Source organism: Toxorhynchites rutilus, chromosome 2 (genome assembly GCF_029784135.1).
Source record: "Toxorhynchites rutilus septentrionalis strain SRP chromosome 2, ASM2978413v1, whole genome shotgun sequence".
Classification (NCBI taxonomy): Eukaryota; Metazoa; Arthropoda; class Insecta; order Diptera; family Culicidae; genus Toxorhynchites; species Toxorhynchites rutilus.
In genome coordinates this window covers 145,408,817-145,434,909 of record NC_073745.1, presented here as the reverse complement: position 1 = coordinate 145,434,909, position 26,093 = coordinate 145,408,817, and the positions used below count along the sequence as shown (strand labels likewise).

At 38.4% G+C, this 26,093-nt stretch overlaps 1 protein-coding gene across 5 annotated transcripts in view; it reads right to left on the bottom strand.

Annotated features, from left to right (window-relative positions):
- LOC129771816 (glucosylceramide transporter ABCA12) overlaps positions 1-26,093 on the bottom strand; it is a 142,600-nt gene that overhangs the window by 47,969 nt on the left and 68,538 nt on the right. For 4 of the 5 annotated variants that reach the window (XM_055775874.1, XM_055775871.1, XM_055775872.1 and 1 more), the window contains exons 2-8: positions 24,358-24,782; positions 13,549-13,915; positions 13,120-13,484; positions 12,031-13,058; positions 11,848-11,968; positions 11,461-11,790; positions 11,193-11,391 (exon numbers count right to left, since the gene is read on the bottom strand). In XM_055775874.1, the coding sequence (XP_055631849.1) occupies positions 11,193-11,391; positions 11,461-11,790; positions 11,848-11,968; positions 12,031-13,058; positions 13,120-13,484; positions 13,549-13,915; positions 24,358-24,438 (2,491 nt within the window). In that variant the 5' untranslated portion in view covers positions 24,439-24,782. Of the gene's footprint in view, positions 1-11,192; positions 11,392-11,460; positions 11,791-11,847; positions 11,969-12,030; positions 13,059-13,119; positions 13,485-13,548; positions 13,916-24,357; positions 24,783-25,052; positions 25,146-26,093 lie in introns of those variants that run through there. The other variant, XM_055775876.1, reaches the window with a different exon arrangement.

The following is a 26,093-nucleotide window of genomic DNA, read 5'->3' as shown; positions in this document are numbered from 1 at the left end:
TTGCGGATCAGCAATTCGGTCGACTTCCGATAGCGATGAATTTCACGCAAAGTTCCCGGTCGATAGCGATGTGGCTTCTTCACCTATCCTGCGGCTGGTGCGCTTATCCGAGCTGCTTTCGTGTGCCTTACCACTGAAAGACTAACTAGCTATCTGCTTGGTCCCAAACAAACGAGTCGTCACGGTGCGAGAGTAGAGTAAGAAATGAACGAAAGCAAAGGAAGCGTCATTTTATAAACCATAAAAGTATAGAATCTAAACCCCACCCTTATTATATTCGTTGCTTACCCTGAGAGAGAAACGAATAACATCGAAGTAAGTATACAGTAATATATTTGAATCCGGACACTTTGCGTTACATTTAATACCATACCGCAGCCACAACATTTTCTGCATGTTGAATTAATGCGATTGATAAGTAACTATCAAGAAACTATCAGTAACTATATTAGCAACTATTAATCGCATAAATTCAACATGAAAAAAATGTTATGGCTGTGGTATGATATTGAATGTAATGCAAAGTGTCCGGATTCAAAAGCATTACTGTAAAAAAGAGTTAACTCGACTGGAATTTTTTCGGTTCGGCCTGCAAAAACGAAATTAAGAGCCCCCGCCGACTGCAGGCTGACTTGTCGACCGATAGTTCGGTCGGCTTCTTAATCAGTACGGAGAAAAAAAGTCTGTAGTGTACAGCATAATGCATAGACGTAAGTATGAGCTTCCCCATCTCACATTCCAATAAGATTAATGGGTTTCCAAGTGGGCGCGCTACATACGGATACGAATGATTTCAATAACCTGTTTTCGAAGCTATCATTAAGCTATTGAAACAATTTTTCGACTCAATAAATAGCAATCATATAACTCTTGGACATTTTATCTTTTGTATGAAATGATTATCATACTGTTCCGTTGATCCGAAGCAGAATGAATCACGCTTAAAGAAGGAATGGATTTTTTCTTGGAATTTAGTCAGCAGAAATAATGCCCTTTCCAATTTCCAAAACAATTAAAAACGACAAACGGTAAACAGTTTCATCAAAGTGATTTCTTTGATATGGGGATATATTCACTACATCATGTCATATATTTCATATTTTTCATTATGAAATCCATATCCATGGCACCTATCGGTATCGAATTATCATCGACACCACGATTTTCGCTAAATGCTCCTTTCAGTTCGGCCTGTAAAAAACTTTTCTGAACTCTAATCCATCAAATTTGGAGCCCTGAAAAGGGCTGTTGATTATATGCTAAGCTAATATAGCACGCTCTCCTCGGATACGATGGGCCAGCTGGATGTCCTTGGGCATGATGTGACGCGTTTTGCATGGATAGCACACAAATTGGTATCTTCTAATAAGCCTCCTGCAGCGTCATAACCGCGGAACTTTGGAAGCGCAAGTCGGTTTTGAAGTCCTAAGCAATTCCACGAACCAAATGCTGCAAAGGTAGCTTGCGGATCAGCAATTCGGTCGACTTCTGATAGCGACGAATTTCATGCGAAGTTCCCGGTCGATAGCGATGTGGCTTCTTCACGCTTCCTGCGGCTGATGCGCTTATCCGAGCTGCTTTCGTGGTAACTTACCACCGAAAGACTAACGATCTGTCTGCTTAGTCCCGATGAAACGAGTCCTCACGGTGCGAGAGTAGAGTAAGAAATGAACAAAAGCATTTTTTTTTTACATTCAAATTAATTTATTTTATTTCTTTTTTGATGTACAAATATTTTACAGTGTAAGAGATTCCACATTGGTGATTCATACTTTGATTCAATTTTGCTATAATAATTAGTTTAAATTTTTCTTAGGAGGTTGGTATGTCATTTTGTCAGTTGTTTCTGAGCTGTTGTAGTTTGAATATTTAATCTAACTAAGCCTACTATATACACACTCTAAATCTACTATATACAAATATTTACAATGTTTTAGGGATAAAGGTCCCTGATGTTTTGCCATTCCGACTGTCGAACTCTGTTTATATGTCGTTGTTCGAACTGATCGATTCTAGTCCTTATTGGGTCAAAACACGCTAACCGGTGGACGTCAGTGGTTCTCGTGTGCCACGGAAGATTGAGAATTATCTTCAGAAAACGGTTTTGGATTACCTGGAGCTTATTGAGGTGTGAACTGGCGCATCCCCTCCAGACCGGGGAGCCGTATTCTAGCATCGGCGACACCACTTGCTTGAATATTGCCAGCTTGTTCGTGGTACACGTCTTTGCCCGCCTGGCGATGATCGGATAGAGGTTATGGAGCATGATGATGGCTTTGTTTACTCGATCGGTTACGTGTGAACGGAAGATGAGTTTACTATCGAGAATTACACCAAGGTAGCGAGCCTCGGACGACCACTCGATCTCGCTTTCCAATATCTTTACCTTCCTCGTCGGCCTCAGTCGTTCCGTGTTGCGATGTGGAAAAACAACCGTTTGAGTTTTTGCCGCATTCACTCGGATCTTCCAGGTGTAAAGATATTTGACGTATTCATTGATACCGGTTTGGAGTTTAGCTACGAGAGCATTGATGACACGTCCGTTGTAGGTGATAGCCGAATCATCGGCAAACAGCGATAGATTGCCGCCTCCGGGTAGAGGTGGAATGTCCGAAGTGTACAGGTTGTACAGTAGAGGACCCAGAATACTCCCTTGGGGGACACCAGCTGCAATTGGGTATGGCTCAGAAAGTGCCCCAGCAATGTAGACTCTAGATGATCTCCCACGGAGATAATTTTGGACCGTTTTTACCAGGTAGACTGGGAAGTTGAATCTCTGGAGCTTAAATACCAGTCCGTCATGCCAGACATTATCGAATGCCTTCTCGATGTCCATCAGGGCCATGACGGTGGTTTTTGAAAGCTCCTTCGATCGCTTGACCATGTTGACTACCCTCTGGAGTTGGTGTACTGTAGAGTGACCTCGACGAAATCCGAACTGATCGTCGAGCAGAATGTTGCTTTCCTCTGTGTGCCGGAGAAGTCTGGTGTACACTACTCTCTCAAACAGCTTGCTGACCGACGAAAGTAGGCTGATCGGACGGTAGCTTGACGGGCTCGTAGGGTCTTTACCCGGTTTGAGAATGGGTACCACTTTGGACACCTTCCAGACGGATGGAAAATATCCGAGTTCCAGGCAGCGATTGAAAATGCTCACCAAGAAAGCGTATGATTTGGGTCCGAGGTTCTTCAGTACAATGTTGAAGTGGCCGTCGAACCCAGGGGCCTTCATATTGCGGGAGTTTTTGATGGCTTGGTTGATCTCATTCGCAGTGATTCGCTGTTCTCCTGTGAGCTCGATTGGCACAGTGTCAAGTTGATGTATGCATTGCGTGACCGACGCTTCCATCGGACTGGCAATGTGTTGACCCAGATCATGTGCAGTCCTGAACTGCTGCGTTATGGCACTTGCCTTTTCAGTAGATGTTAAGTAGATTTGATTGTTGTTTTTGAGCGGAGGCACTGGTTTTGGCTTATTTTTTAAAACTTTAGTCAGACGCCAAAAGGGCCTTGAATATTTAGGTAAACTTCGAAGGTCGTTATTAAACTGCTTATTTTTCAGATTTTGCACTCTAGTAGCAATAATTTTGTTCAGTTTTTTGTATAGAACTTTTCTAGTTGAATTCCCCGTCCTCTGGTATTGACGTCTGACACAATTCCTGAGGGACACTATTCGTTTTGTTTCTGGATCAAGAGGTGTGAACTTACAAGTTACCGTCGCCGATGGGATGAACTGGTTTTCCGCCTCGCCTATGTAGCCCGAGAGTGCTTGCAGCACCTGGTCGATGTCATTCTCTGTTTCCAAGCGGGTGTTCTCGTCGATACGATCCTCTATGTACCGCTGGAGTTGGGGCCAATTCGCACGATGATAATTTCTCCTACTATGTAGCTGTTTTTGATTGATGTTTTGTTCCATCTTGAAGACTACCGGCAGGTGGTCGGATGACGGATGACAGGATGACAGGTGACTGCAATAGGCTTGGAACACCCGTTAACGATGTTGGTAAGGCAGATGTCGAGTGTGGAGCCTACACCAGCCGGTGAGTAGTATGTTGGTGTGTCTGGATGGAGAACTATATAGTGTCCCGCTTGTAGATCATCGGAAAGCACCGCACCGTTCTTGTTACCTCGGATGTTACCCCATGTAGTGTGGCGGGCATTGATGTCACCGGAGATGATAAATTTGCCGCTTCGACGAGTCAACCGCTGAATGTCGTTTTTGAATCTGGTAGAGCTTCCATCTGAGTTCTTGCACTGGGTTGGGCAGTACACAGCAATGGCGGTGATAGGTCCATCAGCAGTTTCTAGCTCAACGCCGACGGCTTCGATGATCGACAGACGGAAGTCGGGGAGCGTTTTGAATTGGAGCCCTTTTCGGATAGCGATGGCAACGCCACCTTTGGCAGCGCCAACTCTATCGAGGCGGTAGACGGCATGATGTGGCAGACTAAAGCTGATTGTAGGCTTGAGGTGAGTTTCCGTGAGAAACGCTACGTCTATTCGGTTTGTTTGTAGAAATTCGTTGATTTCCAACTTTTTTGCCGCCAGTGAGCGGGCATTCCAATTAAGCAGTTGGATGGTGAAGGCTAAGGCTGGTGAAAAACGACGAGCAGAAGCTCCGTCATCTTCAGCATCAGCTAAGATCGAAAAACGGTTGCTAACACAATCTGATTGAACAAGGCTGTCGGCGAGAGAGGCCGGTGAATGAACGGGCACATTGCTGTTCCGTTTGCCTCTCTTCTGATCGGGGCTGTTTGATGAGTCATTGGGGTTGAGACTTTTCTTCTTTCTCTTCCCTCCACCCATGCTATCAATCGCGTACTTAACACTTTTCGAAAAATCCGTGCTTATTCGTTGGAGACTAACACTCCACTTCCCGACCGCTTATCGATCTATCCGCTGAGAGCTCTCCAAAGTGCGTCCAAACTGCACGAGAGTCAATACTAAATGATGCGCGAAAAACGTGAAGAAAACTACACAACGATATCCAAGTTGGATTACCACTGGTGGGGTCCAATCTTGGATCGAGGCGCAGCGAAAGTAAAATGAACTGGATTGCTCAACAGTCCGATGACGAATTGACGAAAAATGAACGAAAGCAACGGAAGTGTAATTTTATAAAACATAAAAGAATCGAATGTAAACCCCACCCTCTTTATTGTATAAGCTTACTGTATACTCACGAATATAATAAGGGTGGGATTTAGATTCTATACTTTTATGGTTTATAAAATGACGCTTCCTTTGCTTTCGTTCATTTCTTACTCTACTCTCGCACCGTGAGGACTCGAGCTCGTTAGTCTTTCGCAGACAGCTCGTTAGTCATTCGGTGGTAAGGCACACGAAGTCAGCTCGGATAAGCGCACCAGTAGCAGGATAGGTGGAGAAGCCACATCGCTATCGACCGGGAACTTCGCATGAAATTCGTCGCTATCAGATATCGACCGAATTGCTGATCCGCAAGCTACCTTTGCAGCATTTGGTTCGTGGAATTGCTCAGGACTTCAAAACCGACTTGCGCTCCGCGGTTATGACGCTGCAGGAGGCTTATTCGAAGATACAAATTTGTGTGCTATCCATGCAAAACGCGTCACATCATGCCCAAGGACATCCAGCTGGCCCATCGTATCCGAGGAGAGCGTGCTATATTAGCTTAGCATATAATCAACGGCCCTTTTCAGGGCTCCAAATTTGATGGATTAGAGTACAGAAAAGTTTTTTACAGGCCGAACTGAAAGGAGCATTTAGCGAAAATCGTGGTTTCGATAATAATTCGTTACCGAAAGGTGCCATGGACGTGGATTTCCTTATGAAGAATATGAAATACATGACATGGTGTAGTGAATATATCCGAAGAAATCACTTTGTTGAAACTGCATTATAAAATTATTTGTGTACGAATGCCGCAATCGATAGTCGACTCTAATTTGCGCTGGGTAATTTCCTCGGAGGACTCGATTCCTCCTTTGAGCATTAATAATCTCTTTCTGGCAAAACGATGTGGTATGAATCACATTATTTGAATGATAGAATGAAGAAGTTTTCTGCCAATTTCCTTCAACCTCCAAATATCTTTCTCCCGTTTGTCGTTTTCGCGTTCGCTAATCCTTTCTCACAACACCCATTTCTAGTTTGAGAAATTGTTGAGTAAACATTGTTTGCCAGTGCGCGTAGAGCGGGAATTCCTAAAGATTCATCTAATAAATTGCCGAAAGACGTGGTCTTACGTTGATCGCACTTGATTGAAAAAATCCAAAACGAAATGTATTTGGTCGAAGCATTATATGAGTAGAAAGCAAATAATCGCTCGAAAATGACTTGATTTTCGCGATGTGAAACATTTTCCGTTTTTCATGTTATGCATCCAATATTGGATACGAAAATTTCCACTGATGGGGAAAAAAATATTCAGAAGCTTTCCTGTTAATTGCGATTGATTGAAAAATAACAAAACCAAATGTATTTGGTTGCAGTGTTATATGGATAGAAAACATTAAAATAAACTCTTTCGCATGAATGTATTTTTCAATTCCCAGGGGAACTGGCAGATTATTTTTCAGCAACGATGATAGCAACGAGAATTCCGCGCGTGTATGTGTGTGTGTGTGTCTGTGGCGGCTGCTCCGATGTTTCAAGCGGAACCGTGGCATCACTCTCCTCCTGATGGATTCCCTTTTGGCGTTAGGTGCACAAACAGACTCTTGGTGACACCGTTCATCAGCGCTTTCATGATAAACGAAATTAGCTTCACAACAACAGCGACAACATGCTCCAATCGCTGTTCAATCATAACTGAGTGGGTTTACGAGCGGCGCTCGCTTATATACCGATTTTTGATTTCAATAGCCTGATTTGAAAGCAATTTTAAGACTATTGAAACAAGTTTTTGGATGAAAAAGTAACAAGTATATGACGCGTAGACATTTTATCTTTTAAATGAAGTGTTTATCATACCATTTCGTTCAGTTGTTTAGGAGCTATTAACGCTCAAAATCTCGGTCTCCAGCGTAACGCTTTCGTTCTCGAAACTTTGGTTTTACACCCCGGTATAGAAATGAAAGACGTAGTCCTACGTCAAAAAAACAAACGCAGAGCGAACTAAAATGCGTCTGCCCGATTGGAACTAGAGATTTGCCATCCGCTCATGAGCTGTTCATTCGAATCGCTTCATCATAGTGAGTGGATTCGGATCGGCTCGCAATCAAAACAACGCAGCTCATCAGCTCATCACAGAGCTGGAGAGCAGAAGAGCTATTGAGCTGTTGAGCTGATGAGCTGCTGAGCTGTTGAGCTGATGAGCTGCTGAGCTGTTGAGCTGATGAGCTGCTGAGCTGTTGAGCGGATGAGCTGCTGAGCTGTTGAGCGGATGAGCTGCTGAGCTGTTGAGCTGCTGAGCTGTGGAGCGCAAAAGCTGCAGAGAGTGTGAATTTTGAGACGCGGAAGAATTTATCGTCTCCCGCGCTTTATGAAATGACGTCAGTTTGTTTTCGTGTGTCCCTCTTCGTTCTTTAGCTTTAGCAGAGATGCCAGAGAGGAAAAAGGTTTTTGTTTTGAAGATATTCAATCGTTCCATTAAATTTTTCTTACATCGCCAAAAAAAAATAATAAAAATTATTATATGCTTGTAAATGGAATTACTATATTATATTGTTATTTAAACATGACTGTTAAAACACATAAATTTATTTCCGCGTGCTGAATCAAAACAATTCAGAAAACTACCCGCCATGAATGCTAATGATTGATAATGGTCCTTTTGTTACCTTTGTCATGGCGAAGAATTGTTTCTCGTTGCGCCTATTAATGGATTTATTTTTATATCCTTGGATGCAAAAAAAAATATCTCGGTAGTTTTATCAAAAAACGTTGTCTCAGCCAATATTTCTGAAGGCTGAAGAGCTGTTCCGAATGAGCAGCTCACTTGTATGAGCTGGACGGCTCTGAGCCGCTCACCATGATGAGCTGATTTGCCCATCTCTGATCGGAACTCTCTAAATTCGTTTATATTTTCCTTTTCGCAATTTTCTTCTATTTCATTGTCGCTGGATATTACTAATTGCCTCACTGAAACTATGTCATTGCCAGAGTCACTACAAACAGTATCACTTTCTGTATCAAAGTCAGTATTCAAAAAGTCAAAGAAAAACTCTTCATCGCTACTTCAGCTTCACAGTACGCTTCATTCGATGATTTTCTTTCTGCCATTATGCTCCAAAATTTTCAAATATTGCAAAAAGTAAAAACGCCCAATCACACTTGAACCTTGTTGATTTCTTCATGTAAAAGAGACAACTGATTTGCCACGTTTCAGAGTGCGTTGAGCCGAAGACAAAAATTTTTTTTTTTCAGGTGTCCAATGCACTCGTACTTGTTTATGTATGCAAAGATTTTTGTGAAATTTAGATCGTTCAAGAGCGAAATTTTGAAAGATATAGATATTTATAGTGACGAGGACATCCGAAATGAGCAGGAATAATAGATGGAGAATGCAAAAGAAAAGCTTCTAAGCTTGGAGCAAACTGCAGTTTTGTTCATGAATTAATAAAATGATGAAATGATGTCCTTTTTGTTTTAGAAAGAAATCCGAGTAAATCATATCAAGTATAATCAATACATAATTTTATTTTTATTCTCAGATGAGTATGACACACTTTTGCCATTGGTGCATTAAATGTGTAATTAATGCCAGCAATGTGTATCTGAAAAGGTAAGCACTTTTCGCTTTTGACAAACAGAGATTTTTGATCACATAAGACACTTGTGCAAACAATTATTCTGCTCTTTAAAAACAACTACTTAAATTAATTTGAACCAGTAGTTACTCAAATAATGATTTCTGCGTATCCGAAATTATCAGAACTATTCACTTTAGATAAACATAGATTTTGTCGCTTGAGACACTTATACGATTATTCAAATGACATGAGTCATTCATGCAAACAGTAGTTCTGATACTTATGAACATTTTTCTTCCATCACACCAAAGAATTATAATGGCTAAATTCTGATGTTATGGTTTTTATCCCACAATCCTATGCATTCAACACACTGTGTGTTGTCTTGTATGGGTGACTAGGGTAAATGATCTTGGTTTGTCCAATTTGGGGTGTTTTTACGCAACTAGTAAATGCAAATCGATTTTTCTTCATGAAAATCACACATAATCGATACGAGTTTGGGTTTGTTGAAAAGCCCCAAGTCTCTAGTTGCTAATACTACCATAAGGTGTTGAAATTATTCAAATTGTTATGTTTTTTAACGATTTTCCTTAAAGAAGAATTATGATCATGGTTTGACCACCTCTGATCATGGTTTGCCCAAAAAAATTATCATGGTTTGTCCGGTTTTAGAAATCTCCATTTTTGAATGAAAACATTCGAATTCACAATTAGATGTTGCATTTATCATTGCTTGAGTTTACTGTCATCATATTGATTCATTCATAATTTAGGCTTTCTTCAGAATATTGCCTTTTCTTGGGCATTTTAGAAGTGTTCACCTCAACACAATCAACACAGAAAAAACATACTTCTGCTATGCGCGAAGCACACCATAAACAAACTGCAGCGCGCCAAGCGGTTGCCATAGAAATCATGTGGACAAAACAACATTATTGAATTGGACAACTCATGATCAGAATTGAGTTCATCAAAATGCGTTAATTTAATGGTTTAGCTATGTAAATCCGATACAAATGGTGAGCAAGCATGATGTTTACAATATTTATAAGTGTTGTAATCCAGAAAAGGTCTGAATACGTGCCAAATAATCATCTGGTGATCGATTAAAAGTTAGCTCGAATGAGGGGCGCATTGACACAAATAGAAGGTGTATTTTATAATCCATGTGATTTCGTAAAAATATACTATCAAACTACTATAAATCATGTAAAAGGCAATTTCATTTATATGTTTCGAAACATTCGAAGGCCTTATTTGACACAGGAGCGCTGAATTAGAGCATTCAAAAAAGTGGGCAAACCATGATCATATTTTCGACTGGACAAACCAAGATCATTTACCCTACTTTGATAATGAGTACCGTTATCTATTAGTATTATCTGTATTAGTATTGAGTATTGTATTGAGTATTATCTATTATTCATATGAGCACCGTATCGATTCGTGGACAGGTTCACTAGACATCAAGCTCGTTTAAAAAAAGCATAAACTGATACTTGGTTGAGGAAAACATAAGTTTAGCATGGTTTCTCGCTGTGGAGGCTGAGAGCAGACAAATGACCACAAAGAGTTAAACCGTTTTTGCATGAATATCAGACAGAGGGACCGATGGTTCCTTCCTTTTCGTTGACCTAACGGGACTTGTAAGAGCTGTTATGGAGGAAATTATGAAGCCCGAACGACAAAATGGAATCCGAAACACTTGTTGAACTCACAAAAACCAATCTACTGCTACCTGTAAGTATTGCATGTATCGGATGTCATTATAATAAATCAAGGCTCTGGAGTAAAAATGGAACGTAGTTCAAAGAAAAAGGAGTCAGATTCAGGACCAACAAGACAGGTTTTCTGTGTAATTTTATTTGCGGTAGTAAATGAAAAAATAAGCACGGGCTATTACTTTAAATAGAAACCTGAAAAAATCCTCATAACTCACCGAATTACAAAATGAGTAATCAATACGTGATTGCTTATTTTTTCATTCTGATCGTTCAGGCATGCTGATGAGATTTGATTCAAGTAACTCACTACTTAATTTGACTTACATCGAATCAATTGTAGAATTCCGATTGCATAGAAGAGTCGCATTATGGATTTTTGGTTCAACTCAAAAACTGATCATACTTGGAAGGAATAAAGTAAACATATTTTCGCAATTCGGGTTTCAAAAATCAATTTCAATTAACGACACAGTATTATTAAATTTTCATTTTTGACAGTCGGGAATTTAGTTAAATCATGCGTAAAAAAGTCGGGAAAAATGCGGGTATTAAAAAAATTAAATTGAGCGGCCACCCTGGTTAATGTATAATATTCAAAATTTCAATGCACTCTTAAAATAATCTCAAGAGTGATAAACAAGCAAATTGAATCAAATAATTCCGCAGTCCTATGTCAACAATGCGATCGTGCCCCTATATTTATTTCAATATTAGAAGTAAAATTTTCAATATTTGTATGAAAACCTAGAAAATATTTTAAAAGTGATATTTCCGCCAAATATTTACTTACCATTTGTTAATTTTTCGTAAATCAATCCGACTAGGAAATATATTATGGCATCCAGCAACATCATTACAATCCCGAACATGAGGTCATTATCCTCGATCGAGCCACCAAAAGCGGAGGTGAAATCTGGCGTCCGATGCTGCAGCTCCATGCGCATAAGATGCCGCCAGGCATAGCAGAATGCGGTTGAGAATGATAAGCTCTGCAAAGTAAAAACGTAAACTACAGATATAGAACCCCTCGAGGTGCGTAATTTCACTATCCGTCTTACCGCAACAACTTTGGATCCGAAACTCAGGACGGCCCCGAGTGAAATGATTATTATATAGGGTAGGAATGTGGCTAGAAATAGAATAACCGTAGATACCGATCCAATACTAGCGGATGCGAAGAACATCGAGCACATGTAGCAAAACGCAATCAGACAAATCCCGAACACCAACAAATACGTAAACAGGAACATTTTGCTGGAATGTATAAGTATTCCACCGCCATACAAGATGGCCAGCACCAGCACGAAGATGATGCATAACTCGACCAGAGTAGTCACAGCCCAGGAGATTGAGTCCGAATTGGCTTTGAGACCCATGGAGCGCATTAGCTGAAAAGCAAGTGTGTATAGCCTATCTATTCATAATCTGCAAATGTCAACACTTACCATTATGTTCCCACTTTCTTTCATCCATATTTTGTGTCGAACTGAGGAAGATACCTGCACGATCAGCGCAATGAAAAAACTCATCTGTATCGATTGTGCGAGGTAGAGGCCTTTCTTGAAGCTGAAATGCAGAGATTGGGGTTATCTTTCAATACTCCGAATAATACACAGATGTGCACATACTCGTCCCTCGTGTATTCAGGATATGGAAACTGTTTGGTATAGAACTTCTCTTTGGCAACATTGTAGCTGATTTCCTCACTCTTTGGTCGCCCTCCGCCTAGGAATAAATCAAGAAAACTGAATTGTGGTGCTCGTTTGCGACGACTAGGTGTCATGGTTGTGGTCAATTCATCGTCCCCATCTAGGGATAGTTCTCCGTCTATATCATCCTCGTCGTCATCATCATCGTCATCTTCATCGAAATTCAGATAATCATCAATTGTTGATTTGTTGTTAAATCTTTCAACATCCGATTTTGAAATGTTAATTTTCATGCCAAGATTCGAATATAATGCATCCAATTCCGCAGTTGTTGGAGTGACGGTTGTTGTTCTGTTTTCCTCACCATCGTCCAAATCATCGCCTAGTGTCAACTCTTTCTGCCCACTAGATGGACCTCTAACCGCCTCCTTTTCGACTTTGCTCATTTTCTGCTTCAAAGTCTTGATGATTCCCATATCAACGGCATGCTGAATTTGAATGAAACCCCTGTGGTATCGCATGTCGAGCTCGAAACTTGCATCCGGTCCAGGAAACCAGAACCGATTCCGGTTTTCCACCGTCACCGGGGTGTCATCAATTCGCATTCGAATTTTGTACAGAATATCATTCGTGCGGGTACTATTTTCAAAGAATATCCCAGCGAAGAACAACTTTTTCTGGTTCAACTTGAAGGCTTCGTCCTCCAGCGCCCCTTCCGTTTTGACCTCGACAAACCGATCCGTCGAGAAACAATCGAATATGCTAGCGATCGTTCCGAGTGTCTTCGCTACGGTTTCGTCGTTCAGAATTCCATTCAGCATTGATTCGATCAGATCGATGTTAACGTTGCCACCGGCAATCATCTGTACGATTGGAGATTTAGCCAGCTCGATGAGGGCCTCAAAACTTTCCCGGAACGAGTCATTTGTGTGCAGCAAACCAACCGTCGTGTTCAACGCCTTGAAGAAGCTTTGGAGGCGTCCCATATCAACGAATGTTTGGTTAGCCTAGATGGAAAAAAATATTGACACTTTGTCGCAATTCGTACAAAAAACGTCAAAAACATACAAACTTGATAATCTCATCATTTCTATCGCTCGGTGGACCATAAAGAATCTTGCCCTGCAGGATTGGCTTCAACTGCTTCCAGGTAATTTTTCCGTTGTTTGTGTTGGTCACATCGCGATACAGCTGCTTACAGTATGCGGTTGGCATCACTGCCAGCTCGTCCGGATCCGCTCCGTTGAAATCTTGTGTATACAGAATGTTATCGATGAACCGAATGTTGTCACTGCGTGGAAATGGTTTGCCGCACAGTATCTTCCCGGAGTTCGAAAACACTCGATCATCTGCGAACAGCTTCTCGATGTCGAAATTGCTACCGACCATCTGCTGTATTTCGGGAACCATTCGGACCAGCTTATCGGCGTTACCTGTAACGAGAGGAAGACAATTGTTAATTCAGTGGATCTTGGTTTACTGCATCGTATAACTCACTTTCAATCTCCTTGAATCGACCATGTGTGACGATTGAGGTGACCGTTCCAATGAAATTTCTATCCAGTGGAAGTTTTATCACCGCATCGTACAGTTCGGGAGTGTCCAGGAAAATTTGAACTATATTGAGCAAAGGAGTGACCGGCGCTACTTCGAAGTCGGTCGTTTCTTCAAATCGTTTGGGATCGCTGCATGCGTTCTCAATCGTACAGATATAGGACTGGAAGAACGGCAGAATGCCATTGTTTTGCAGCTGCCGGGTTGGGAACTGACACTCGGGGATTTGAACCGATTGGAATCGATCGCGCAGTACGTACAGTGATAGGAAGATCACGCATGGCCACATGTACTGGATCAAGGTCATCCACTGGAAATGGAGAAAAGATGCTTAATTTTGATTTGTTTGATACGTGGGAGTCGTTTTAACATTAAGTTTTTGACGATTTTTATGACAAATCGCTCGCATATATTTCTATGATATTTTATTTTATTCGTCGTGAACGTTTGACGTAGGACTACGTCTTTGATTTCTATATAGTTAGGGTGCACCCGTGGCCGAGTGGTTAGCGTCTCACATTATCATGCCGGGTGTTCGGGTTCGATTTCTGTTCTGGCCGACAATTTTTGTGATAAGAGCACAAACCGTGAAGATAGTAAAACAAGTAAACAACTTTGCGAATAAAGCGGGTATGGGTGGTAGCGAAAATGGTTATGTCAAATTTCAAAAACCGACCATTTTGTTTATTGGTCCGAAAAAATTACCTGTGCAAAGTTCCAGCTCAATCGGACATGATTTGAGCGCTCAAAGCGCTCAAAGTTTTGATTTTTCATCCTCGTAAATCTTTCAAAGGGAGAATACAAAAAAATTGGAAAATTGAAATTTTTTTTTGGTGCCAAATTACTTAAAAATGCATGAAACGTCGAGATCTTGTGTTATCTAAAAAAAAAAATTTTTGGCCGAAAATCAAATTTTTGGAACATAGCCTGAGTGGCCAAAAATCAAAACTTTGAGTGCTTTGAGGCACCCCTAAATCATGTCCGATTGAGCTGAAATTTTGCACAGGTCATTTTTTGGGCTAATAAGCGCCAATAAGTCAAAACAAGAAGTGGGTTATATCACAGATATAACCCACTTCTTGTTTTGACGTAAGATTACGTCTTTCGGGAATATATTGGGGTACAAATTGAGAATCGAAAATCGAGCACATCGTGAAAATTGTCCAATTTCAAACGCTTATTGCTCAGTCATTTCATGATGGATTGATGAAATTTTTGCGTCAATCGATTTCGGCACTCCATAACAATTTTTTATATTGAAGAATATAATATGTGTCATGAAACTAACTATCGAACAATTGAAAAATCTAAACGCTATCTTAACGGAAATACCCTCTATTGATTGGTCGAAATTGACTTTTGCGCTCCCCTAAACTCGTAAACGAAGCTTAATTCGCTATGACTGCATAGAGCTTCGTTTACAAGTTTAGGGGAGCGTCAAAGATTTGAATTTCAGGATAAAACTGCAGCGGTCGTAAGTTTTTTTCCTCTGGGTTTGGATCGATAAATCGACGCAAACTATTCGTTCGCTTCGATTATTGGTTGCGCAGCATTCGTTCGATTAATAATCGATTTCTTTAGGAAGTATTCGATTAATCGATTAATCGAACGATTATCGGGGATCACTAATCATATCTCATTTCACTTCGGCATCTTTTATCTGAAACGCACCATCCAACGACTGTTTATCATCCTTCTATCATCATCACTCGGTAAACACTGGTTGAGTGATCAAACAATACCGAACAACTAAACAAAACGGCCCTTTTCAGGGGCACCGAATCATTATCAAAGAATCCTACGTCAACCATGCGGTCGTGTCTCGGACACAACCCTCCTATCACTTTTTTCGAAACAATGTAATATTCTATAAAAATAGAGGGTGTCAACCATTTGAGGGGCGGACCGGTCCCCTCACCCCCATACGCTACTCCACTGCTTCCGGTTGAGCGAGTTCTGAAATTGAAAGGATGAGTAAGCTTTTTTTCGTTCTTTTTGCAACTCCGCGGCATCTTGAATCGATTAGACCTGGGACCGCCAAACTTTTGGGTATTACGCGCGACTAATTGTTAAAATGTTAGGCTGCGGTCTACCAATGTTGACTGTATCAAAAAGTCATTAAAACATGAATTTAGTACAAGATGATAAAACAAAGTTTTAACCCTCGAGCGCAAAATCGTAACTCGTATACTTGCGCACGGTGTCAAAGACTGTGCGTGTCGCTGTAATATTGCTATTTTGTATTTTAGGCGTTATTGGTAAAACCATTATATTCATAAAGCATTCATTCTCCATAAAAATACACACAAGATGATTGTTATATTTCTCAATTACCTAGTAGTATAAGAACTATCTATCGAAAATAATGATCCCTATTATGTAAATTGAATCGAACGGACGATTCGATCCCTATCAGCACACCGAGAACATTTTCGTATTTGAAAATCGGTAGAGGCTCATACACCCACACTAGCGTTGGTAGAAAACATTTCATCTTTGGCAGAAATGATGCCATTTCTGGAATCTGGAGAGTCAAATGCGCAAATAATGAGCTGTTTTCAAAGCTCAAAAATGGTTTGTGTGTATGCGTGCAGACATCTCTTTTTGTTTTCTTTTCTCATTTCATTTGGGATTGTGCAAAAAAAAAATCCATGCGACGTCAATGGGGATCGAACCAACACCGGCTGGAATGCAAAGCTATTTTACACGGCCACGCTATCCACATGGCTAATGATGTTTCATCAGTTGTTTAGCAAATACGTGATAATATTGCATCTGATTATAAAATGAGGTTGGGAAGTGTTTTCTAAGAGTAAAAGGAGGAGTGCATGAAGGAGAGCAATGTCTATCTCGGTCTGGGCCGTGTATGTGGCAAAGTATGCGGAAAGCTTATTTGTCTTTTGTTTCGCTCGTTCGTATTGATCTTATATTGTTGTACCATGTATATTATACAAATGCTTACCAGTATTTGTGAGTCATGACATTTTCTGTTATGTTATGTCTCATTTAAGGTGAAGGTGGAAGCTAGCCACAAAAGGCTGTCACAATGGCGCTCATTTCTTTCATCTCCGTCCCTCACCCCTAGCCCGAAAATCAATAATTTTGCGAAACAGTGTGAAGAAAATGATCGTTTTAGCACACTTCCCATGAAATAATATCAACCAAACCCTAATCGATTATTCACAAGATATTAAATTTTCATCTGCTGTCGCACTGTATAGTGAAAAACGTCGGAAAACTCGAGCAAGTGCTCTGAAAGTTAAATTTTCATTTTTCAACCTTCAGGCAATGGTTTTGTTTGTATTGGTGAAAGCATCGTTATTTTTTCGACACTGATGCCAGACAACATCATCGAAACAGCTATCAAAACCACTCAATAAAATGTTATTCCTGAGTCATAGCGTTTCATGTCATGAAAATCAATAGAATAAAATTGTGTTGATATCAAAACAATCATTATTTTTACGTTCAATGGGTCTATAATGTAAGTTTTAGCAACTTTAACATTGGGTAAGAAAATTGTATTGCAGAGCTCGGAACACTGCCACGGCTGCCTATGCTTTCAAAAACAATAAACGGAAAAGTATTACATTCAATCAAAATGTCTCGGCCAACAAAGAGAAGGGTTAAGCAGAGAAGAGAAGTGGAACATGAGAGAAAAAAGTGGCAACGATTTGTGGCAAGAAAATGTAAACAGTGAAAAAATTGACAGATGGTTTACGCTCTAAAAATTGAACATAATGTTAAGATGTTTCTAAAACGGTGGGAGACGTCATTAATAAGGAGGGAGGTTAGTATATAATGTTATTAATGTTAGCATCATCATGATAAATACGGCGAATGGGATAGAAATTACGAACTGAAAATTGAATAAAATATATATATAGACGCTGAGAGTTCTGTGGACAAATATTATAATGCATTTTTATCGGTTTATGTATAATGTCGTTAATATTTGCTTTATCAAAATAAACCCATATGTATTGTAATCATAACTTGCTGTGCTATTCATAACAACCTTTATGGTCGTATTCCACCAATAATGACAAATGTGTAATTTACGAATGAAGCTTCGCCATAGAAACTGGACATTGAATTAAAAAAAATAAAATGTGGCAAGAGCAGCAGTTGAAATATTTTAAAGCATTCTCATCGAAATAAATTGAATGATACAATAATTATACGACTAGGTAACGTATGTACGCTTAAAAAATAACATAAAAATATGATTTCTGAATAAATTTATTTTTTTTTCAATACCCTCTGTTGGTATTGTATCTAGAATTTACAAGGTAATGAAAAGTTAACATCAATTAGTTTCTAATAATCAGCTTTTTAGTTGCCGGGGAAATTAACAACAAACTTTATTTTTTTAGTGTTATATATATTCCATTCTCAGATTTTCGTGTAAATTAGTAGTTTTGTTCCTTATCGCAAAATGTTAGATCCCATTCCATTTTAGGGTGGTCCGAAAAATCTAGTTTTTCCCCTTTTTTCAAAAATAACTTTCTTCAATAACTCATATATTTTGAACTACTAAACCGATTCAGATGATCGACATATCAAATTGGCCAATTAGCTAGTCTTTTTTAAAAAAATACTATACTTGCAGAAAAAATAATTTTGTTTCCTTAATTATTGATCGTATTTGTTTTTTATAGTTTTCATTGTCCAAGGGCGCAATATTTTTTTATATTTTTTCTCGAAAGCTGAGGATTTTTTATATAACATCCAAAATGTGTTCTTCTTCGTTTTTAAATTATGATTTTTTAAATTTAACCGAAATAAATCACTTTTCTCCTTTTTTCCAAAAATTACGTTTTTCAAAAATTCATCACTTCTGATCTACTGAACCGATTCAGATAATCGACATAGTTAAATGAAGTCAATAATTTCACACTTGCAAGAAGGGGAATTCTATACGCATATAAATAGCCTTATCGCATAGGATGATCGAACGAAGCTTAAAAACATGTTAACTTTGAAAAATCATAACTCAAAAACGAAAAAGAACACACTTCTGATTTTTTACTGTGTTAAGTGAAGGTTTCACGAAAAACATATAAAAAATATAGCGCCCTTGGTCCCGAAACTATGTAAACTATAAAAAAACAGATACAATTATTAATCACGAAAACAACATTATTTTTTTTCGCAAGTGCATTATTTTTCCTAAAAATTCTAGCTCATTGGCTTTAATTTGATAAATCCATCATCTCGGTTAAAACTATAACCAAAAAAAGAAAAAAAGAACACATCTGATTCTGAGTAAAAAATGTAAATGTGTAAAAAATCCTCAGTTTTCAAAAAAAAAAAATGTAGAAAATTATAGCGCCGATGGTGCCGAAACCATGTGAACTATAAAAAATGGATACAATTAATAATTACGAGAACAAAATTCAAATTTCTTGCAAGTTTGATAAAAGATTAGCTAATTAACTTCAATTTGATGTGTCGATCATCTGAATCGGCTTAGTAATTCGAAAGTTATGACTTTTTGATAAAAAATGACTGGGAAAAGTGAAAAAAATCGAATTACCCAAAAAAAAAATACAGGTTCAATGTTTTACCATAACGAAAACAAGCTATCAATTTTCACGAAAATACGAAAACCACTATATCAGTTTGGCATGGAATGGCTGAAGTAATACTGCAATAGTTCACAAATTTCAAAGTTTTTCTTGTTGTTTTTCATGTCTTTTAGTGCGGCCATAATAATAATTAGTATTACTGCATTTGGATTGATACTAGAAAATAAAAGTATCATCAACTTTCTTGAATAGTGGATGTGATATAATTCACTTTATATTTGTATATATATTTCTATATATTTTTAAACTAAAATATTTGTCAAACAAACTGCAAACCAAAAAACTTCTATACTGTGCCTTAATTTTTTGAGTTTAAGATTCAAAGACTAGCAAAGAACCGCCAATTAAAAAGCACTCCTACTAAAAAAGCGCCAATAAGTGAATGTGTACTGTAAAACTGTAAAAAAATATATAAAAAAAAAATACAATCGAAGACTCTTTTTGTCGTTTATGAGTTTGGTTTTTTAAGTAACTACTAGGCATGTTTGCGGATTAATAGAAAGATATGATATGTTGATCCTTAAAAAAAGTTTGAAAGTTGAGAATTGGAAAAAATATAAAATTCATGTGAATGGAGACGACTTTTGTGTACAGCACATGCCACTGGGGCCTATTGATGATTAAGTAAGTAAGATTTCTTCCAAAACGTCATAACTTTTCAACCATTGAGTCGATTTCAAAAATCGACATATCAAATGAAATCTTATTCTTCTATGGATCATCTTCAGTCGGTTATTCAAACAAACTCAGAAATTCAATACTACAGAAAAACTTTAATAAAGTTTAGAAAATTTGCAACTTAATTTTCCACAATTCGCTCTTTCACACCAGATTTATATCTTGTCACAATTTTAAATCCCAAAATCATCTTGTCAAAATGACAGGTCAAAGCACGAAAAGCAGGAAAAGCTAACAAATAATGGGGGGTGGGGGGAAAAAAAATAAATTATTTTAATAACCATCTCAGAAAAATATTGAAAAAAAAACCATTCCTTTTTTAATTTCTCTATCAAATTTCGATAAAATTGCACTGAATAATTAAAGAAGGGCAATATTAATATTTGAATAAACTTATTTAATTATAAACATGTTTATATCAACCTTCCCATCTTATCATTCTTCATTAAAGACCTTGCGTTAAGACAGCTAGAAATCCATACACACTCAAATCAAGTGTGCCTGAAAAAATTATATTCTTCACGTAAACAAGCGATGAAAATGTGGACACTTTTTAGTTAGTGAATTGTATGGAGTTCCGCTGCTGTGGGTTAAGGCTCTCCAACGTGAATATGTGAAAACAATACGACCAACGAAGGAAAATATTGAGGAATTATCAGCATCGAGTTACTATGCGGTACAACTTGTTAATATCAGAAGAGCCCCAATTCGCATGTGTTATAAATTTGCTCATGTTACGCTCGCGTATAATCAGAATTTTACTTCATATCCAAATGCACCTTCTATATATATTTATGTTTGCAATTGTTCAACGGAACATATTGTTCACATATTTAACTTCAGTATTGAATTGTTATTTTTTTTTCAAATGTATTCAAAGACTCGTGTCAATGAAGCGCCACACAGTCTGATAAGTGAATTGATCTATTAACATGTGCTTTGCTCTTCTCTCACAAACACTATTACCCCATTTTTACACGTGGGTTTACCTATACTACTACCATGGCAACTTCCACCTTCACCTTAATGTCATAAATCGGGATGACAAAACATGAGCTAAAAATCAATTTTGGGTGAAGTTAAAAAAAATGTTTCCTGCATTTTCAATTGGTTTTCTCAAAACCAATTTGTTGAAATCCTAGTGATGTTTTTTTTGCTTATTACAAGTTATGGTCGATCCACAGAATGTGTGAATATAAATAACTAGCAATCTGAAAGAAAATATTAAAAGGGAAGCTCTAATGAAGAAATACCTACTCTTACAAGTAATATGGTTTATCGAGGTTAGCTTAAACACATTATAGAATGATAATGACAAAATGTAAAGGGAAATTTGCGTTTGGAGATGACTCTATTCTAGACAAGCTGGCGGGCGCCTAAGAATATCTACGCGGGTGACCGGTAGACCGCGGACTACCGTTTGGCCACCCATGGATTAGACCAAAAAAAAAAGTTAAAACCTGTATGGGCAATTCACCCCACAGAAACGTGTCTATATCCCACACAGAATGCAATTTATTTTATTTATTGTTTTTTTTTATCTGTATTATAGTGATTTTCAACTCATTTGGCTGGTTCGTCACTTGTACTTCCATTTTTGGAAGAATGTCGGGAGTGAGAATTGAACTCGTGACCTTCAGAGTGAGAGGCATGGATGTTACCACTACGCCAGATCGCCTCCTCTTTTATTTATTGTTATCATATTTACAGTTTCGCTGCTTCAAATAGTTCCACTTCTATAGGCGAACGGAACCTTCCTGCACAATACACGAAAAATTTGTTTAATCAGCGGAAAAAAGTCTTTAAAACCCCGATCGAAAAACTTGTAATTTCTTACAATCAGCTTACAAAAAAAGTAGAAGGGTCTGAGTCTAGGGGCACGGACGGAAGTTTGACGTAGGACTGTGATAATTCTGAACACTTGGTTATTTTAAATGTAATTCTTCTCATTGTTCATTAAGCTGATAGTTTAACTCTTTTGAAACTCAAAACTCAATTCCTGAAAAGGGCCGTTTGTTGTATGTACTCACAACCTTCAAACGGGTTGTAACGAACGGAGGAAGACTATAAGTTTCTGGCAGGAAATTCAACTATTTAACTGAAAATGATTAATGAATATCAGTGGGACACATAAGAGGGTGGAATGGTAGATGAGGTATATGTCTTCTTCTTGAATGGCGTTAACGTTCCCTGTGCAACTTTTGCCGTCTCAACATATGCATTAACTAGCGTCATTCATTAATACTTAGTTGAGATTTCTTAAGCCAAATAACACGCCTTGAATGTATTCCGAGGGGCAAGCTCTAGAATACGCGTGACCACAGTGCGAGTCGAAGGAAATTTCTTTGACGAAAAATCCTCCGGCCAGAACGGGAATCGAACCCGAACACCCGGCATGATAATGTGAGACGCTAACCACTCGGCCACGGGTGCACCCTATGAGGTATATGTGAATCGGTAAACAAAAAAAAATATATCTTCATTGATTACATTGAATATGAAATTTATGGGGAAGAATCAAAAAAACATATTGAAAATACTCACGATTTCGTGATATTTTTAGGTAAAATACAGATGAAATCATGAAGTTGCTTTATTTTTAATGGATAGCTATGGTATTGTGAGCTATTTCCATAGTCTTATTCTTATTATTAGGCATCGGGAGCAGTAGATTTTTCGGTGGAATAATGTTCGTTTGCAGACTATCACAATCAAGTCTTATTGGTTCTACTGCTCAATCTATCATAGAAGGAATTGAGTCATTGAGGACTATGAATTGAAGAATATTAATATTTCATTTCGTTTCATTTTTGTGATGCGATGAAATGCCGATCTCAATAAGTTTTCGCATGATAATCGCTGCCTCCTCCTAATTAACGAAAGATCACTGTATGGGTGACACTTTCCTCGTTGCTTTGATGAAATCTTGAATGAAGTTAGAGTGATGTATGAAATCTTGCATCTGATTACTTTAACATCTTGCTAATTTATTAGATAGAACGAATTATTGCACGCAATTTTGTGTTACATACAACATTCTTGGGAACGAAGTTGGAAGAAAGAATGCATAATACATGATTTACCTTCGCATCCGCTCGAAAAACATACCTATTATTTTCACTGTTGAAGTGTCAGGCGAAAAAAATGCTGGATAAATTTACCGTCTAATGGTATATATTATAACATATATCGTAAGAACGATTCTGCTTGATATGCATTTGAAAACTCTTGATAAACGTTACATTTTTCGTAGAGTGACCCCCCTATATAGAAATCAAAACTGCAAAATGATTGCTTTGTTCATGCTACCATTCCCCTCTACCTGTAAAACTTTTCCATTGTTATTTTAGGTTTGGTACGTACGATTCAACAATAAAAGTACATGACATTATGAAAAATTCAAGTTGAGCCGCACTTTTCGAGATAAAGGGGTTGTCCAAATCAACACCACCCCCCTTACCTAGATATAAAATTGTAGTTATGAAAATATTATACAAAAATACAAGTTTTTTTTTAGAAAAAGTTGTGTAAATTTGTCGAGTCACCACAACAAGAAGGTTGTAATTCATGCGTCTACAATTTATTTGCATCAAAACAGTCGATTTACAGTACACCCAGTTTTTTTACTTACCTCGTAAAAAACCGCGTTAATTGGAAAATCCGCGTAAAAAAAATCGCGTTAATTGGAAAATCCGTGTAAAAAACCACGGAAAAAAAACCGCGTAAAAAACCTGGGTGTATGTACTCATTATTTTGATCACATGATTTTTAGAAAAATGCTAAGAAGCAAGCATCAATGGGACACGCTATTTTCACACACACAGTTTGCGAAGTTTCCCATTTTTCCCTGACATTGTTCCCTGACATTCCCTGATTGTCAATGTTCTTTCAGGTAGTCGACATCCTGGCTAAATTGTTTGAATGACCAATTTCTTTACACCCACAACGTTTCACTGCAATCTGAGATGGTGCTGGCACCAAATTGACATTATTGATTGAGTTGGCATGAAATTCCACTTTAGTTTGCAGAGTTTAGCTGATATTAAGAATCGTATGTTCCTGCCAGAACAACGTCATTCAAGAACTATCAATTTGCATTTAAAGACAAACAACTTTACGTTCGTTAAAGCCTTCAGACGGCTGAACGAAACGCGATGGCTCGAAGCATATAGCGTTAAACATTTGGTGATAATGTCTTTTTGAGTAATAACTGCTTTGTCGGTCCATGTGTTTTTGAAGGCGCATCATTGGTGAAACGTTCGAATTGATAAGCTTTATCACGTCAGAACCATTGAAACCGTGCCTTCATTCAACGCATCGTTCTTTCAGAATTTGAACGTCATTAAACTTTGAGCCAGGAAACAGGAAATAGACATTCCAATGATGTTTGCGTCATAATAAATCGGGTACCGCCCCTCGATTGATAAGTATATTGTTTTATTAGCGGCTAATTATCAGTGATTAATCGCCTTGGTTTACTTACAGGCTGCCGTATTCGCACCAAATAATCCTTCCTGAGTAGAGCTCGTATCTGCAGCCAGTCGACATGTTTGGACAGTTTCATGGCGCCGTTGTTTTGCCCTGATCTCTCGTTTGGGGAACGGATTTAGGTCGTGAACTATTAAATGTTGATTCTATTGCCACTAAAAGCTTCCACGATGATAACTGCTCAGGATTTGGAGTGACGTTTGTATAAAAATAGTAAAGATTGTTTGTTAACAAACAAGTTGTCATATCACGGATGGACAAAGAAAAAAAAACTGCTAATTATCACAGATTATTATGGTAATATTAAGCCGCTGCATCTTTGCCGCGTGTTGGAATGGAGATTCCTCCGGATGGCATCTCATACATTTTCACACATACAAACACCCATGAGCCAATCGCCTTCAAACTTCGACAGTGACCCTGAAATGAAACGGAAAAGAGGTGAAAATAAATAAAAGTGATCTTAGTCTAAATTAAATTGATAACTTATTATGCAGCTGGAGTTGAAAGTGAGAGTGGAAAGCAACAATAAAATTTAATAAATCAACAGCGTCAGACGCTGTTCTTCACAACAACACTGAACAGAACCTGAGTTTTTGAAGCGGAAGAACTGGTTTACAGTGCGTCTTCTTCGCGGAATTCCAGCGGTGGGACATCACATCAGATGACTTTTGGTTGACCGCTACTCACCCAACAGATGACCGAATCTTGCACAGAAGAATCACCCAAGATGAAGAATTCAACAGCAATCAACTCGACAGAAACAGGTTGTTGATTGATAGTTATCAAGGCGAATCAAAACACACGGATTTTTTCCCACTATCTTACTTTGTTTCTCGGAAGGTTCTTCCCTCGGAATCCCCAATGATGGCTGTTCTTGAGCGCACATCTTCTTGAAGATTAACCAAAGTCATTCGAGTCGTTGCACACGACGACGACGCTAAAAACCACAACCCTGCAGAACCGGTTGCGGCGGCCAGCAATGATAGATTCGATTTTCAACGCACGAATGATATAATTCAACAGTAAGAGAGAGAAAAAAGCAAAAACGTGAATGAATGAATAATTCAGATTCAATTTGTTGAAGTGTGGTTTATTTTCCTGTGGTAAAATGGAAATTTGAAGACGGTCTATGCGGAAAGACGTTGTTACTTCCTAGATGATTATTCATAAGATCAAATTCCGCTTTGAAATCAAAGTAAGGATATATCATTCGACTCACCCAAGTAATTGAGAGATACAGATTTTTAGGAAAGGCATGATACTTTAATATTACTTTTTTTCTAATGAAACAGCTCATGCGTTTAAGAAGAGCACCAATTGCACAATTCATACTAAACACTTGGAAATTCCCTTAATAACCTGTATGGATCTAAAGGCATGAGTCAACGAATGTGGGGAGTCTACTATTGGATTATTGCGCAGCATCTGTTACGAATGCACTTTCGTGCAAATTATCCTATAATGTGAATTGCATCTAATGAAAGTTTTCCTGTTAGGACATTTGACTTTAAAAATGATTCATAAAACCACAAAGCAGCGTACGTTTTCACATTCTTTTGTGGGACATATAATGCGTTAATTGGTACAGAGTTTGACCTTTATGCGTTGTTGATTCATCACCAAAGTCATATTCAAAACTACATAAAAACATTCAAACCTCAAGCAAGCAATATCGATGTTCGCTTAAGGTTCATGACCGAACATGTCTCAAACATGACTGTTGATTGT